Consider the following 18,363-nt stretch of genomic DNA (forward strand, 5'->3'; position numbering starts at 1 on the left):
ACTGCGCTAGAGACTGCAGTGATGGTTGTAGTGGAGGTGCAACGGGTGGAGGAGTGGCTGAAGTGGCTGTGGGTCGGGCGGCTAGTGGCTCAGCTACAGAGTATAGTAACGGCAGGGCTATGGGTTGAATGTCTGACTGAGTAGCAGCCTGAATGGCTGGGTGTAGTGATGGTTGGGGTGGAAGGGAAACAGGTGGTAGTGTGGATGACGGAACTAAGGGCGACTGAGTGGCAGACCGAACTGATGACTGAAGCGATGGTAGAGGTGAAAATGGAGCGTGTGGTGGAGTTAATGGCTGAGCTAGCGGGGACACAGGAGACTGAACTGAGGGGGACACTGGAGACTGAACTGAGGGGGACACTGGAAACTGAACTGAGGGGGACACGGGAAACTGAACTGAGGGTGGCTGCGAGGGAGCTAACTGAGCTGTGAAGGGCTGCGAGGGAGCTAACTGAGCTGTGAAGGGCTGCGAGGGAGCTGACTGAGCTGTGAAGGGCTGCGAGGGAGCTGACTGAGCTGTGAAGGGCTGCGAGGGAGCTGACTGAGCTGTGAAGGGCTGCGAGGGAGCTGACCGAGCTGGAAGTAGCTGCGAGGGAGCCGACTGAGCTTCTGGTAGCTGCACAGGCGATAAGCAGCTCGCATTGACATCCGCCACACAAAACACAGCCCCTGAATGAACAGTCATAATGTCTGGAAAAGACACAGAGTCCTCACTCACCACAGCAGGTGAATTAGAAGGCCGAATGTCCGGCTGTGGGGTGGCGCGTCGGCGGCGTGAATGCCGTTTTCTTCGGGAAGCCGGAGGTGCGGTGATGGAGGAAACCGGCAACGACGGAGAGATCACGGCCGGCTCCTCATCCTCCGACCACATTGCTACGAGAAAAGCAGCGGGTGAGTGACAGTCAGAGTGGAGGGTGGATGGAGAGGAGTCCAGTGGCAGCAGCGTGGAAACGTTTCCTGATTGTGGCGGTCGCTGTTGCGGTATGACGAGCTCGCGAACTTGTACTGTCTCCTTGGCTTTCTGTAGATTGGACAGTAGGCCCGAAAATCCTGAGAGCTCGTGAAGATGGGGATTCCCCTTGAGAATTGCCTCGATGGCGTTTATCCCAATGGACATTGCTTTACTGTCCGAGGCGTGGGAAACTCGCTCCCACAGGCTGAAGATGCGGGCCAAATCGCTTTCCCGGGAGGAGCCTGCTGGGTCCATGTCTGGTGACGTCGTACTGTCAAGGCTCGGCTGTGTGGCAGGCAGGAGGAGGACCCAAAATGCAAAACTCACACACACGGGGATGAACTCAAAAAGCAGCTTTATTGCTGACCAAAGATAATAGGAGATACAAAACTAAACTGGGAAAAACTAACATAAAGCTCACCAGGAAACACGGGGGAATCACACACAGCATGAGGGACGACGTCACGCTGAACAGAGGGAGACGCAGACAGAAATACACAGAGGGTTAACGAGGAAAGTGGGAACACACGGGGAACACAGGTGACACTGATAATCATAACGAGACAGGGCGGGGTGAACTGAACATGACATGTACGGGCGTGAGAGTCACAAAGTAAACAGGAAGTGCACAGAGGTTCAGACAGGAGGAGAGAGAGAGCACGGGGAAAACACAGACATAACGGGCTGGGAAAACATGAAACAACCACAAAGGGAGACGAGGGCTCATAAATACATAGAGGGCACACAGGGGGAAGAGAGAGCACGGGGAGAACTTAGACATAATGGGCAGGGGAAACATGGAATAAAACATAAGGAGAGACGAGGGCTCACAGATACACAGAGGGGCACACAGGGGGTAAAAGCCATGAAGGGAAAACACTTAGGGAACAACACAACAGGGCAACTCAGAAAACATGGCCTAAGCAAGGAACAAAATACAAACATACAAGAAAACTAAGAACACTGGGCCAACATGGCCCAGGACCATGACAGTAACTGCATGTGTATATAAAACCTGCAGATAGTCAGATTAACAGTATTTTGTCTCTATCTGCCATTCTGCAATTCATCTCATGTAAACAATAACGTGGCGCACAGCGTGACGTGAAAAAAGGCACATACCTTTGACGTTGCGTGATGAACTCTGTATTCCTCGTCCACACGTAAACGCAAAAAATGAGTTTTAAAAAATCTCAGTTTTCAGTGATTCGAAACGCCGTTTACGTGTGGACGAAAGACCCAAACAGCTGCGTTTTTAAAAATACCTATGTAGGTGTGGACGTATTGTAAGAGTTAGTAATGTATTTTATTACTACCTCTAATTTATTGCAGTTTACTTGTATCTGCTTAATTGTTTACTAAATGGTTGAGGTGTGAAATAAACCACAATGGAGTTTGAAAGGTGAGGGGGCGCGAACATTTTTATTTTAAAACCAAGGGGGGCCTAGCAAAAAAAGTTTGGGAACCACTGGTCTACAGAGTTCATGAAATCTGAGTGTGGTACTGTAATATATTGTGTAAGTGAAGTGACAGACCACATAGAGTTACAGAGTGACTGAGTGCTGAAGCATACAGGGAATAAAAGACTTTGGTAACACTGTAATTGCAGAGATCCTGTCCTACACTGGTATTAACATCAGCATAAAACTGTGTGCAGGGACCTTCAAGGCATGGGTTTCCATTGTCAAGCAGCTTCTGTAGGCGTAATGTGTAGATGGCCAATGCTTTTTTCCATGTAGCGTATACTCCAACCTAAACTAAAACTCACGCTGTAACATATAAGAGTAAAACTAAAGCTAAAGTCTTTCAAAACAATGAAAACTAAACTGAAAGCGGGATAATCTCTCTGGAAGCTAAGTTGAATTGCAAACAAAAAATCCCTAAACTATAAAACTCAAACCAAAAAACCCGATTCACTAGGTTACTTTTAAGATCCACCAGTCTTTGAAGTCCTTACACTGCAGTGTAAAAAAGATACAGTTGTGAGACGTACAATTTTGGTCATTCCTTTAACAATTTATTTATTGTTATAGGAATTTCTTTCAGGCGAAAACCTCAGAGCCTGCTAACCTTTTAACCTCGACAAAATAACCAAAAAAAGCTCCTCTAAAACCTCTGTACACCACATCTTCAGCAGCAAATAAAACATTTCACATCTCCCACAACAATGTGGGAAAATGTCTTATGAACCTGATGAAACCAGTGTTGCACATTTTAAATCTTATTTCAGAAAGATAAGAGGGTTACAATTCCAAGAGCGCATTAGCCAATGAAAACAACGTCCTGTGAAGCATCCGTTGAAAAATGTGGTGACGGCAGCTTTGTTTTATGAAACCTTTACTGTGTAAACATTGTCACAGTATGGAGAGTGAAATAAAAGGCTCCAGATATGGAAATCTTTTCAGCTGAACGTCTAACCTGTGTTGCACAAAGCCAACTTATCTGAGGAGCGCCCAGAGGAAAGAAGTACCTTATTTAGCAATTTGCACATCATACCAGCAGTACATAATAAATTAGATTGTACCTGAAGTCTTTTAGTAGTATCTATAAGAACTGTTTCACATTTGGTGCTTCTGCTTAGCGTAGAAATCGTAGAAGTCATCATTTAGTTCGCTAGTTTAAGAATTTGGTGCACAATGAACTTTCTCAACAACTACATGTAAAATCTCTAGGAAATTTGGGTTGGAAATGAAATGTCTCCAGGGGGTTGTTTATTATGATTTTGGTAATTGGTATAATCAAGTTTAGGTTCCCCATAGGCCATGGACAAGCATCTCAAGGTATAATGACCACATGTCCACAAATACTGGGAACAATAGTAGAAGCCAAAAATCAAATTTTCTGGCTGATGTGAAATTTACTGAGTTAATTAATTCTTCACGTTCCTCAGAGGATAAACAGTTTGGATGTGTTTTTGATGTCCCAAGACAATATATTTCTCTCTGGCAGCACATATGATTTAAAACTCCAAACAATACAACAAGTGATTGATTAAGCCACTCAGTGGTTGCTCTTCAAGCTTTTTGTTTTGATTTAGGCAACATTTGTTTTACTGTAGGTGTTGAAGATTGGATCAATGAAGAAAAGTAATGCTGTTTGCTTTCTGCATGGGCTGCTTTTCACAAAGACTGCTTGAAAATGGCTCTTGTCTGGTATAATTCTGATATTAGCTGGCATGGTGAAAACGGTTTTGGCAGTCACTGTCTGAGATTTCACAACAAAGGCATGAATCTAATATTTTTAGCCCCTCTACTATAGATTATGTCTAAAAGATGGATGTAGCCATGATGACTTCATCAAAGGACTGGATAAGTGTGTGTTTTAACAATGCCGTGGGTTTTTTTTTTTTAAGGTAGAGATGACCATATTTTGCTGCTGGCAGTACCTGCTAATTGGTGCAAGATTCGAGCACATACTATTTGGATGCTCTCTACTTCAAAGCGCACTATATTAATTCAATTAAGAAAGCTTCCAAAGGCCCCAGCACCACAAACACAGGCTGAGAGTTGTGGGTACGACTGTTAATCAAAGTGGTCCACACCCTTATCTAACAAAAATAGAGACCTTAACAACATTCAGACTGGTGAGTTATAATTTACTCACTGAAATATTCTTAATGAAATGTTATGAAGTAGGAAACTACCCATACCTACCTGTAAACCTGCTTATTTCTGCTCTAAAGTTGGGCATTTTAACCTGGTAGTTTATGGGAACTAAGTCAGGCAGCCTCAAGTGTCCAGCTGGAGGAATTGCAGTTTTTGACATTTATGTGTTGGATTCATTTTTCAACCCTGAGGTTTCTGCTTGTCCTTTACTGGCTCTTTAAATATGAGTAATCGTCCTGTTACTCAACTCAGATTGTGGTAAAAGGAGGATTACAAAACAGAACATTTTCAAACTTTTGTAAAAATCTGTTAGTAAGAACATATTTTATGTGAAGCAGAGCATACACTGTGGTGGTACCTTCATTCCGCTGAGTTTGATGGAAATACACTGGTGTCAGCGACCGTCCACAGCATCTGCTCTCTCTTGTGTCCCCTCTGCAGTGCAGTGAGTCAGACTTCGAGTTTGGCACAGAGTGTCTCCATCTGGCTCTGCAGTACTGTGGCACCAATGCCAAGCTCATTGAGGGTCCGCCAACACTGTGGAAGGTGAGCTCGCCAGGGGCCTGCTTTGGGTTTGGGATCGAGGATTTTGTGACATTTTGGCTAGCACAACTGCACGCCACTGATTTATCAAATGAGTAAAGATAAATCATGAATTGAAAGTTTGTGGGTGCTGGCAAAAAAGGAAACACACATAAATTGACTGTGACATCCAGGATAAGCATATAGAAATTAGGCTAACTACTGTATTAATGTTTTCTTCTCAGTTTTCTGTGTGATCCATTCTTAATGACGTGTGTTTTTTTAGTTAGACGTAATGTTAACTTGATATGAAGGCAATTTGGTTTTACATGCTGAAGGCTCTGCTCCATTATAACAGGTTGAATTTACTTTGCGGTGCTCAAAGCAGCACAACAGTGACCCACTGAGTCAGAGTTACGATGGATCGCTAACCCTTTTTTTAGCAGGTAGTTTGAATATTTATGGAGTCAAAAACTAAATCAAGAATCGTACATGTGTTATGAAACTGTGAGATAATGCATTACAAAACAGAGTGTAGTCTCAGATGATATTGTTTTTGCACAAGGGATACATTTGTGGTGTTGTTTGAGCACCTCAGTTTTACTTTCAAAGTAGGAACATATTCTATGGCAAACTAACAGAAGTGCTATCTTCTTCAGTCAAATAAATTTTCTAAATACTTAAAATGCTGCTTATTCCACTGGAAGTTACAGAGTTACTATCATATTGTCTCATTTGAATAATCTTTAGAGATGTGAAAGTGCATCATGACATAAAAACTGGAGGAAAGTCCAAATCTGAGGTCCAAATCATTGATTGAAGCTAAACGGGTTGTTGTTGTTTTTGGAAAAACACATGTATGGCTTGTTTTGTATTTGATGAACACATTAATTTTACTCAGAGAATATTTCTAATAATCTGAGAAAACCTTTAAAAAGCAACATAATCAGCTCAATTGTCAGTGTAGCTCACAGATAAGATTCCAGCGAGTTTCTGGGAGCAGATATCCGAAAATCTCTGCACATAAAACTGAAACAATGTGCACAGATCTCCATAAATAAAACGTTCCTTTCTCTCATTTGGGTAAACTGACTGGATAAACCCAAGTTATTTTGTCCTCCAGGTGACCTACAAACGGGATTTGGCTGCCGCAGAGTCCATTATCAAAGGTGAGTTTCTTTTGTGGATATGCTTTCATAGAACTTCCTGTATGTACAGTACAAAGTACAATAGTTTTTCATCCTCTTACTTATATAAAATGTGTATGCTGACAGGTAGACATGAATGGTTGATTCCACTAGGTCTTCTCACACAGGTTAAATGGTCAGAAATAAGCAGTGTAGGAGTGTCTACATTCTTTTTGTGTGGTCTGGAGTTGTGAATAGGTGACATTGAATTAAAATAGGCTATTGTTTTCAAAGGAAGAAATTCTTTGTAGTATTGTTTAGCCTGGGATGAACACTATGGATTTACACAGTCAGTGAGTACTATAGAAAGCAAGTCAGGACAAGGGAGACTATCATAATCAGAGAAATGGAAATAAACACAGCACTATATTTCACCCCGCCAGCACCTGGACCAACAAGTACCTGTTTGATGATGACATAAGTGATTATTCTCAGAGCCTCTGAAGTGAATGAATTCATTGTTTGATTTTTAGAAAGGACGTGGAAAAAAGTTCTCATATCTGTCAGTACAAGAAACTGACGAGAGCTTCAATTTGTGTTTGCATTTCTGTGTGATTGCATAGAGCCACCACAGAGTGTGTGTGTGTTTGTTTGAACATTTATGGCTACTCTACAGAAGGCTTTCAAATAACAACAATATATTTAGTCTTACTTTTTTTTTGCTGCAGCAGTAGTGTGCAATGGGATGAATGTCACAGTGAAATTGTGTTATTTCTATCTATGGACTTTTAATTTTGATTTGTAGTCCTCCTTTGAATCCTCAAAGGGCCCACAACACAGTAGGTGACGCTGTTTGCCATCACTAAAATTAAGATAAAAGTCAAATTGAGGTAGTCATGTTGGACTTGCTGCTGTTCAGTATTTGTTAGCTTTAACTTTAATGAATTCAGGAAAAATAATAAAACTTCACAAATACTTTTTTCTATAAATTAATTGTCATAACTATGAAAAGTAGGAATCAGGCTTTGTCTACAGTGCTATTTTTATAGCTATTTTTAGCATTTTGAGCGTGCAATATAAGTAATATGTTGTTTGCCCCGGGCTGGCAGACCCTTGCGAATAAGGGAGCACTGCATATTACTACCAAACATAAAGTGTCACCTGAAGAAGCGCAGTATTGTGTCAGCGTGTAATGTCATAATTAGCTATGTATTACATTTGGTGCTCGCCTCTCCTGATAAGCTGTTAAAGTAGAACAAGTTTGCAAGTGTATCTTTCATTTTCATACTGAGGAAAGAACTTTGACTTTGAGTAAGTTTATTTTCTTGTTTTGAAACTATGGCAAAGTGTATGGATCCTACCTTATTTTAGTGCAGTTTGATTCAGACAACTCAAGTAGAGGATTTCAGGTATCTTCTGCTTTTCTTTACAAATGAGGGAAGGAGATGAGAAATTGGTGCAATATCTGCAAAAGTGAGGGCTTGGTTTGTTGTAGTGAAGACTTGTTTGATTGTGAAACCTAAAGCTGTCGATTTGCTTGTCAGTCCACATTTCCCCACAGGAATGGCCAAAAGCTGGGGGCGAGTCTCTCTCTGACTGCCGCCTATTTGTAACTGCTGCTTATCCATGTCCAGTGGGTGATGGAGGGTAGCTGAGGGTCTGGGTGTCTATAAGCTACGTTTTCCCACACAAACTGACAACAAAGATGTAAATTTACAGAAATAACTCTCGAGAAAAAATGATCAGTGATGTATATTTTACTACACATCACTGATAACTGTACCGATTGTTTTTTTTGTAGCTACTATTAAGTCAATGCTGTTTTGATAATTTATATTCAATCTCAAATTCTAATTGTTTTCCAGGCAAGCCAGGTTGTGGTGCAGTCATGTTAATTTTTCAAGTGCACCTCTTGTAATGTGCCAAGATTGATTTATTTGTCGTTCAGAGTTTTGCCATTTTTTGTTTATGTGGAGGAGTTTTTAAAATCACACGTCTTCTCTTTCAGAGACTTTATCACGATCAGCATGCGTTATCACAGGTGGATTGGCAGAAGCTGTGAACCTGGCAGATGCTCTTCGGAAGGCTGTTGGAGCTCTGGATATGGTACGTACGGGGCAGTAACAGCTAATTCAAGTGTTGTTTGTGATGACAACAAAACTGTAGAGCCTCACCAGTTTACCATTATGTTTTCCTCTATCTCACCCGTATCCGTCTCCTGTCATATACCTCAAATCTCCCCATAAACTCTATGCGAGCTCCACTTGGGTGGCCCAGTGGTGAAACTTGCCATTTGTGGTCACACCTCTAATGGAGCCTGTCTGGGACTTCCACACCCTGCAACTTTCCTCCCCACAGCCCCAGCCTCCTCCTCTGACTCTGCACGCAGGAGAGCAGATGCCCCTTCTCCTTAACTTGTAGTCACTTTGTGGGCACATCAAATTCCCACGTTGCCTTCAGTCCATATAGCAAACATCCTTTATTTAATTTGTAAAATTGTTCCTGATAGACAATGAGTAAAGTGTCCATGTGCAAAACAGAAAAGAGTGACAATCTGGGACATCTGACAGCACAGACCACATAGAGGCTCCAAATATGAATTACTCTCCTCTTACCTCAACAACCGTTGGGTTTCCTTAGAGGAAGCCACGTAACAGGTAACTCAAACAACCTGGATTTTGAAAAGAAGGCAAATAAACAAATGTGGCAAATTACTTTTAATCAAAATAAACTGTTCTTAGTATCCAGTTAGAGGGATATCCAGTAGGAAACAACTGTAATAAACCTACAGTCAACCATTTTAAACATTTTAAACATTGTTGTACTAATAGGCATAGTTTGCAAATGAGCATAAAACAATTTTAGTTTGTTTATTGTACAAAACAATTCAATGAGTTCAGATGAATTTTTGAAGACTTTGACGGTGAACTCAACTTATTGCTTGTCTTCGCCAGCAGTGATATTCAGGGATAAAAAGTAAAAAGTTGATTAGCCTTACCTAACTGTTAAAAAAGCCAAATATTTCGAACTGTATCGTCGGTTATTCGCTGCTTTTTCTTGCCTATAAACAGTAACCTATTTATTATTAATTATCGGGATGTGTTGTCTGCATATAGCCACTGATGACTGTTATTGGTCTGTCGGCAGGTCTGACAGTAATGCAAATTATTTGTCAGCTTCACATTACTAATGAGAAACTGCTTCTCCACCAGTGAGATCTGGTGACTGTGGAGACCATTTGAGTACAGAGAACTTATTGTCATGTTCAAGAAACCAGTTGGAGACTTTTTGAGCTTTGTCCATTATTCTGCTGGAAGCAACCATCAGGAGATGGGTACACCTTGGTCATAAAGGGATGGACACGGACAGCGACGATGCTCAGCTGTGTCATTTAAGCAGTGCTCAGGTGGAACTAAGGGACACAAATTGTACTTAGAAAATATCCCTATGCCTGAGCTGTTGATCCAATTGAGGATAGATCCATGCTTTCATGCTGTTTACATCAAATTCTGACCCTACCACTAGAAATCAAGACTCATCAGAACAAGCAGAGTTTTTCCATTCTTCAATTATTAGAAGTTTTCTGCTCTTAGCTGACAGAAGTCCCACCTGGTGTGGTCTTCTGCTGCTTTAATCCAATTGCTTCACAAATGATATTTTGGATGCCTCGGTTGTAATGAGTGGTTATTTGAGTTACTGTTGCCTTCCCATTAGCTTGAAGTAGTCTGGTCATTCTCCTCTGACTTCTGGCGTCAATATTGTATTTTTATCCAGAGAAGTGGCTTTTTCTGACCATTTTCTCCAGAGATGGATCTGTAGGAAAATCTCAGTAGATCAACTGTTCCTCAGATACTCAGGGCAGCCGCTCTGATACCATCAACTATGCCAGACTCAAGCTCAATTTGAACTTCGGTGGGCCGATTTGACCATGTCCACATGTTTTATTGAACTAACTACACCGACTGGCTTCCATTTTATTGGATGACTAGATATGTCACCCAATAAAATTGAACAATTGAACAAACAATTGAACAGATATATCTAACAAAGTGGTCAGTTAAATAGCTGACTTATTTGATCCCAACAAACACCTTAAATTAACAATTGCAATGGACGACTGTTGATTTGTAAACAAATCATTGTTGCCTAATAAATTAGAAATGTAAATGTCTTCTTAGTAAGCAAGAGTTAATTAACTCAATTTAAAAATAGTCTACATTGTCTGCGTACCATACCTTGTCTTTTTTGTTAATATAGCACAAAATAGTGTTGCGGGAAAAATTGATGCAGCAAAGTAGGTTTCAATTCATTTATTTATTTAAAAGAGGCAATGCACTTTCACATATTCCAGTTTTGAGCATGAAACTGATCTGCGGTCATTAGTTTCTGCACAGTTTAGAGCTGCTGCTAATTTTCAACCCTTGTCTCTTGTGGCTTTTACATTCCCAATACACAAACAAATTTACAACATTCAATTACATGAAACCAAAATACACTATGATTCCAAATCTACAAAGAATTTAGTATAAAATATATTTTGTTTAAAGCAAGAGAAAGATGGAAAAAAACGTATAATTTTAAAAAGTATGAATACTTGTAAAATATAATATGGTATTCTAGTTACATAACTATAGAGCAAAACGGGTGCTGAGGGCAAAAAAATGGCAGACGCGCAGTGAGATTTTAAGTACACAGTGTGAACGCTGATTGAACTGAAGAAGGCCAGGAGAAAGATGATTGGACTAGACTACAACAAATTTGTGACTTTCAAAAATGTATCACAATTAATTGCAATATTATCATAAACAGGCTACAGGTAATTGCCAGCTTTACCCCTTTCAGACACACACTGATATCAGACTGATATGGTTCACAATATCATTTTGTAGCAAAAAAATAACTGAAGTGAAATAAATGTATCTTATTGGATAAAACGGATATTGACAAGTAGAAATATATGTTTTTTCAATACTCGAATATCACAGAATGTTAAAAATCCCAATTATACTGTATCATGAGTGAAGTACTGTATTGGTATTACATCGCAGGGTTTGAGATGATTTCCATCTCTGCCACATAAGCAAATAATTATGGCTCTAACATTGTTTGAGTTGCAGCAGCTGGGAATGAAAAAAATAGTAGTTTTTTAGGATAAAATAATCCATGCGTGCTTTAAGCAGTTGAAGAAGAAGAGTTGACTCATCAGTTCTCTTACACTATGAATCGTGCGTATTTACATCAAATGTATTTTCATAGTGTTTATTATACACTGAAATTTCACATCCATCAGTTATTACACATCTATACATGTTTAGTAATGTTTTTCCTGTATTTTTTGATGTGGTATAGATATTCGCTGGGCATTACTGCAGACAATGGAGTGCAGTGGCACAGCAAGCTGCAAGTCATGATTCCATATTTGTCAGTGATCCAAACTGTTCATCCTCCTTTAAACTTGCTCCAAGTCCCTCCTTAGCTGGTGTCAGAACGAGCGGATCTTGCTGTCTGGTGCTGGAATGGGCCCCAGAGATGGATTTGGGGTCATGTTTTCTCCTCCTTGGATCGGCTGATTAGACCTATTCCAGTCTGTACTTAGGTGGCCGGTGAGGCTGTGTTTTTTTCCGGAACACGTGTTCGGAACCAGATACATCCTTTTCAGGGAGTATGTGAGGGAGGAAGAAAAATGGGGGAGATGAAAGGCAAGTGGAAGAAGCGGAAGATGAAGAATTAGCTTTGTCCCAGTGCCATTGCCTGAATCTAATACAGGGATAAGTGGGATATGTGTGTGCAGGTGGATGATTTGGCAGCATGTGTGCACAAGAGACAAAGACCGTGCAAGTAAAAATATGATTAGAGATTCTTTCAGCAGGATATTATCTAAGAGATCAATTTGATGCAGTTTAAAGGGCCGGTTCACCTCAAAATCACATTTACTGATTTTCCACTGGCCTGTGGTGCTATCTGTCTTTCTAGATTTGTTTTAAGTGTTAGTTGCCCAGTTTTACTGGCTGTAGAGATGTCCAAAACTGAGCATCTCTTAAATATAATGGAGCTCAGTGGTACCTTGTGGTAAACCTTGATGTGAGTAATCTCATGTGGAAACCAAAGAGTGAAGAATGAAGCGTGCACCTAACCATGACGAGAAGCTTGTGGTTGTGACAGTGTGATAGAATGTAAACACTTGCAGTGTACCCCACACCTGAGCCACAGTCTTATCTAGCTGTGGTGGCTGTAGGTAGTATGAAAAATAATTCTCCCATGAACTTGCTCATTGCAATGTTCAGATTTTTATGAGCCACGAGCTCTGAAAAGAGACATTGTTGCTGAGTTTTTCAAAATTAAATTCAGGAAAAGGATTGATATCTCTACAGATGCAAAACTGGGTAGCTCATACCAAAACAGTCTGCATACAATGTATATGTTTTATTGAGGGACACAGGACAATTATGTGCATTCAGTTATGGAGTGAAATATTCCTTTTTAAATTTCTAAAAAAATGTATAAAAGAAGATTCTCTCATGTTAACTCCTAAAAATACCGTACCACCACCAATGTGTGAATATGTTTAAAACCTTAATAGAAGCACTTGCTCTTAAATTCCCAGATATTGTTTTCCATACTAACATTTACCCACGTTTGTGACATTGGATTGGTGAACACTAGTGTGGTTATTTTGGCCAAACAATGTAGCGGTTTTGTCATTATAAATACTTAATACTGTCATTGACATGATATGCAGCGCACACATGTCTTTGTTTAACCTCTTAAGACCCAAACTCTTTCATGGCATGCATTTTTTTTTCTCTTTGCTATTTGGGCTGATTGGGACCTGATGAATGTAAAAGCAAAGAATTACTATTTTTTTTTTTTACCTGATTTTTGTTTCCGAGAAAAATTAGATCCACATATGAGGATGTTCGTTTTAAATTTTGATAGAACAGTGGTAGTATAACGTCCTCGTAAGTGGATATCAGGCCCTTGTAGAGCAAAATTTTGTATTTTGGTCTAGACAACCCAAAATGTGATGTCCACATATGTGGACACCAGGTCCTAGGAGGTTAACCTACTTTACTAAATATGAAACAAATATTTTTGTGTCTAGTATATCCAGTGTTTGTTTCCTTCAAGTGACCACATCTAAATACACTGAAAAAAGTTAACATTGTGATAAAAACCTTAACCTCTTCCAAGAAAATTACTCTGCATTGAACAGTGTCATTAAATACCCGACAATTGCTTTCTTGTTTTATTAAAAACACATTTTCAGTATTTGATTGGAGTAAAATCGAAACAAAGACTGACACAGACAAGTAGATGTTTTATGGGAGGAAAAAACACATTAAACTTTTTTTTTTCAAATCAAATTATCTCCTCTTTCTTCCCCCTGGTATCGTTTAATCTTGACACATGTTGTTATTTTAATATGCTGTGCACATCAAAGGGAATCCTCAGATCCATATCAGCTTAGTGAAGGTTTTTGATAATTACTTTCAACTCAAGAGAATTTGTCATTTAGACAGAAAACAAGTAGTATGATTGGACAGACAGTGTGCCAGCAAATGTGCTTTTTTTGGCTGTCAGCCACAGATAGTTTTAAATAATGGGTTCTAAGCTTTGCTTGCAATTTGCCAACAAGTTGTTTTTTTTAGACTAGATGATTGATCTTTGAATATATTTTAGGGCCAAAGTGTCTGGTAGCTTTAATAAACGTACCATATTCATACTGTCAGCAGTATTTGTAGCTTGCAGATGTTGTTAATGTTTCATCTTGATGCAAACACAAGCTTAAATATGTATATGTATATGTAAGTACCTGTGTCTGATATAATAATTACCTTTCATGCTGGAATCTGGACTTAAAGCACATAAACTTTGTTTAAGAAAAGAAAATGATAAGAGTATGCGATACAAGTCACTTTGGACATATGAGACAAATAATAAATAATGTATTATTCTTACACAAAAAATTATGTAAGAATTGGACATAAGTATCATAAAGACAGTAAAAATAACCAGTCAATAATGTTACAAAGTAAAAGCTTTGTAAAAGAATTCACATTGTAAGTCTGAGTACCTTGTTCTTTTTGTACCTTAGAGAAAAAAACCCAATTCAGGTATTAATTCAAGATGGAGTCCGTTTTATTCATAAAAGTTGGATTCCTCTTTTAAATCTTGGAACTGAGCAATTCTGTGGTCACCATCTTGTTGTTTAAAGGAATAGTGGTGAACCAGTGACAGGCTCATGGGCAGCCAAGGCTCACTGATGCATATCGGAAGTGAAGCATGTGGTCTGATCCAACAGACTAGATACTGTAGCTCAAATTGCGGAAATTAGTTCTGATAGAAAGGTGTCAGAATACACAGTGCATCTCAGCTAGTTGTGTTTATATATATATATATATATATATATATATATATATATATATATATATATATATATATATACACATACAGTGGGGCAAAAAAGTATTTAGTCAGCCACCGATTGTGCAAGTTCCCCCACTTAAAATGATGACAGAGGTCAGTAATTTGCACCAGAGGTACACTTCAACTGTGAGAGACGGAATGTGAAAAAAAAATCCATGAATTCACATGGTAGGATTTGTAAAGAATTTATTCGTAAATCAGGGTGGAAAATAAGTATTTGGTCACCTCAAACAAGGAAAATCTCTGGCTCTCACAGACCTGTAACGTCTTCTGTAAGAAGCTTTTCTGTCCCCCACTCGTTACCTGTATGAATGGCACCTGTTTGAACTCATCATCTGTATAAAAGACACCTGTCCACAGCCTCAAACAGTCAGACTCCAAACTCCGCCATGGCCAAGACCAAAGAGCTTTCGAAGGACACCAGGAAAAGTATTGTAGACCTGCACCAGACTGGGAAGAGTGAATCTACAATAGGCAAGCAGCTTGGTGTGAAAAAATCAACTGTGGGAGCAATCATCAGAAAATGGAAGACATACAAGACCACTGATAATCTCCCTCGATCTGGGGCTCCACGCAAGATCTCATCCCGTGGGGTCAAAATGATCATGAGAACGGTGAGCAAAGATCCCAGAACCACACGGGGGGACCTGGTGAATGACCTGCAGAGAGCTGGGACCAAAGTAACAAAGGTCACCATCAGTAACACACTACAACGGCAGGGAATCAAATCCCGCAGTGCCAGACGTGTTCCGCTGCTGAAGCCAGTGCATGTCCAGGCCCGTCTGAAGTTTGCCAGAGAGCACATGGATGATACAGCAGAGGATTGGGAGAATGTCATGTGGTCAGATGAAACCAAAGTAGAACTTTTTGGTATAAACTCAACTCGTCGTGTTTGGAGGAAGAAGAATACTGAGTTGCATCCCAAGAACACCATACCTACTGTGAAGCATGGGGGTGGAAACATCATGCTATGGGGCTGTTTTTCTGCCAAGGGGACAGGACGACTGATCCGTGTTAAGGACAGAATGAATGGGGCCATGTATCGTGAGATTTTGAGCCAAAACCTCCTTCCATCAGTGGGAACTTTGAAGATGAAACGAGGCTGGGTCTTCCAACATGACAATGATCCAAAACACACCGCCCGGGCAACAAAGGAGTGGCTCCGTAAGAAGCATTTGAAAGTCCTGGAGTGGCCTAGCCAGTCTCCAGACCTCAACCCCATAGAAAATCTGTGGCAGGAGTTGAAAGTCCGTGTTGCTCGGCGACAGCCCCAAAACATCACTGCTCTCGAGAAGATCTGCATGGAGGAATGGGCCAAAATACCAGCTACTGTGTGTGCAAACCTGGTAAAGACCTATAGTAAACGTTTGACCTCTGTTATTGCCAACAAAGGTTATGTTACAAAGTATTGAGTTGTATTTTTGTTATTGACCAAATACTTATTTTCCACCCTGATTTACAAATAAATTCTTTACAAATCCTACTATGTGGATTCATGGATTTTTTTTTCACATTCTGTCTCTCACAGTTGAAGTGTACCTCTGGTGCAAATTACTGACCTCTGTCATCATTTTAGGTGGAGGAACTTGCACAATCAGTGGCTGACTAAATACTTTTTTGCCCCACTGTGTGTGTGTGTGTGTGTATATATATATATATATATATATATATATATATATATATATGTGTGTGTGTGTGTGTGTGTGTATGATATGCCTTATTATTTGTATAAAAATGAGAATAGTTTCTTAACACTTTTAAATTCCGTATTAACCGTATGTCTCCGGTTTGTTTAACTGGTCTTTTTGGTGTTTGGGGTTCTGTGGCTTCTTGGCTCTCTAGGCCTAAACTAAAATAAACACGTCTACTCTGCGATTTCATGGCCAACCTGTTTTAGATCATGTCAGATTTTTTTTTTTAGAACCCTGCAAATCGGCATGTCGGACCAAAAAGATTTTCCTCCTGAAGCTGGGGGCAGTTATCTTTCAAGAACAATTAACCATTGAGCATATGGTTCCCATAACCATTTCACATTCTCATTTACTTTCAGTTACTTTAATGAGGAGAACAGTGACATCTCAATGCCACACATAGATTTTGAATGTTTATTTCTGTGTTTATTTCCTGAATGTTTGACACTATAGTAACAGGTTATATTTTTAAGGGAAAACAACAAAAATGAATTCAAAATGGACATTGTGGGCTATCCAGTTGCCTCAATTTATTTGTGTGCCAGAGCCAAAATTAAAAGATCAGAACGTAAATGTCTCATTTCTCTAAGTAAAAAGGCTTTTACAGTTCTTGGCTGCATGTCGGCTTCAACTCAATTTGCAGCATAATGAAATTTAAGTTGGCTTACGTATGATTGCTGTTCCCGTTTTTTGCGTATGACAGAATTTTTCTGCCAGTTCAGAAGTATAAGAAGCCCAGAAATAGTTTCTTTTTTACCCTGTCTCATTTGTTCTAATAAGTTTCTGACTGCAGTTGATGGAAATAAGCCACTCAGTTATGTGATCTTTAGGCACAAATCTTTTCCTTTTTTTAATAACCTTTTTCTGTAATCATAGAATGATTCATGGCAGAAAAGCAGGTGGATGTACTCTCGCAACAGATGACTGAAATAGTGGCTGAAACAAAAACCAGAAGCCTCTTGACCTTTGAGCGTTGGAGTCGATCAGTCATTCTATATGAAATGCATTAGGACCTTGGCACTGGTGGACCTACCTTAAATCTTATCAGTCAAGCAAGATACATCAGCTGAATATTTAACATGAGGGTATCTCTCATTCACAGGAGTTGGACATCGTCCCAGATCTAATGGGAGACAACGCCAGGTGTCTGTTAAAGGAGTGGAACTTCATCCAAGTTTCTGTAAGTTCTTATTCTATTTTCTACAACTTCTCTGTGAAAGTAAAATATGCCGCTGTAAGTAGTCATGAATTTTTTTGTTTTTGTCTTTGGTCTTTAGGTCAGTCACTCATGCTTGTCTGAAGTGGAGGCGATACTTGTGGCTTTAGAGGCAGAAAATCGAGCTCTTCTCCACCCGGTGGTTGTTATTTGGGTGAGTTGAGATGTAGATTCTATAACCGTACATCTCACAGTTAGAGTGCTAATCCATGTCCATCATCTTAGTGTGGCATTTTTCTAGGTTCCTGGACTGGAAGACAAGTTATGGGGGGTGTAAAAACTGAGATGTAATGAAAAACCCAAGGAGAAATTAAAGCCTCTAAAATTTAATGAAAAATCATCCAAATGTTGTTGACACATTTGACTAAAACCACCCAAGTCAAAGGCTTCGGTGGTTTTAAAGGAAAATGTCAGTAACAATCATCCTCTAGAGCCCACGAGTGTTCATGCCAAATTTCAGGGCATGAACTTATTAACATATTTCAGTCAGGACCCAAGTGGTGCACTCACTGACAGATGCAGCCATCCTTACTGTGATTTCACATACAAATCTACTCTACGTCCCCCACAACTCTGTTTCCATTCCTTGCTGGGACCTCGTGTATTCTTGTTGTTGTCAGATTTGTAAACCATTAAAAGACAAAGAATGTATTGCTGGCAATTACAGGGACAGCACAGCAGCTCTTGCATGCAGTTATGTGGGGAAAACGCATCATTTTTTAAGTCATCATTGCCATTCTCAACTTTTTAACTCCTACAAACTGTGTACCTAAAAAACAAAATACAGTTCAGGAATCTAGTTAACAGAACCTGGAAAACCTGC

At 39.8% G+C, this 18,363-nt stretch overlaps 1 protein-coding gene across 2 annotated transcripts in view; it reads left to right on the forward strand.

Annotated features, from left to right (window-relative positions):
- The window catches only part of crppa (CDP-L-ribitol pyrophosphorylase A), a 61,960-nt gene that overhangs the window by 14,587 nt on the left and 29,010 nt on the right, over nucleotides 1–18,363 (forward strand). For both annotated transcript variants that reach the window (XM_085292539.1, XM_085292537.1), the window contains exons 4-8: nucleotides 4,999–5,103; nucleotides 6,203–6,248; nucleotides 8,215–8,312; nucleotides 17,427–17,504; nucleotides 17,602–17,694. In XM_085292539.1, the coding sequence (XP_085148665.1) occupies nucleotides 4,999–5,103; nucleotides 6,203–6,248; nucleotides 8,215–8,312; nucleotides 17,427–17,504; nucleotides 17,602–17,694 (420 nt within the window). The remainder of the gene's footprint in view (nucleotides 1–4,998; nucleotides 5,104–6,202; nucleotides 6,249–8,214; nucleotides 8,313–17,426; nucleotides 17,505–17,601; nucleotides 17,695–18,363) is intronic.

Source organism: Mchenga conophoros, linkage group LG11, assembly GCF_057382185.1.
Source record: "Mchenga conophoros isolate Kocher_MC1m ecotype Shallow Benthic linkage group LG11, M_conophoros_male_GT1.1, whole genome shotgun sequence".
NCBI lineage: Eukaryota > Metazoa > Chordata > Actinopteri > Cichliformes > Cichlidae > Mchenga > Mchenga conophoros.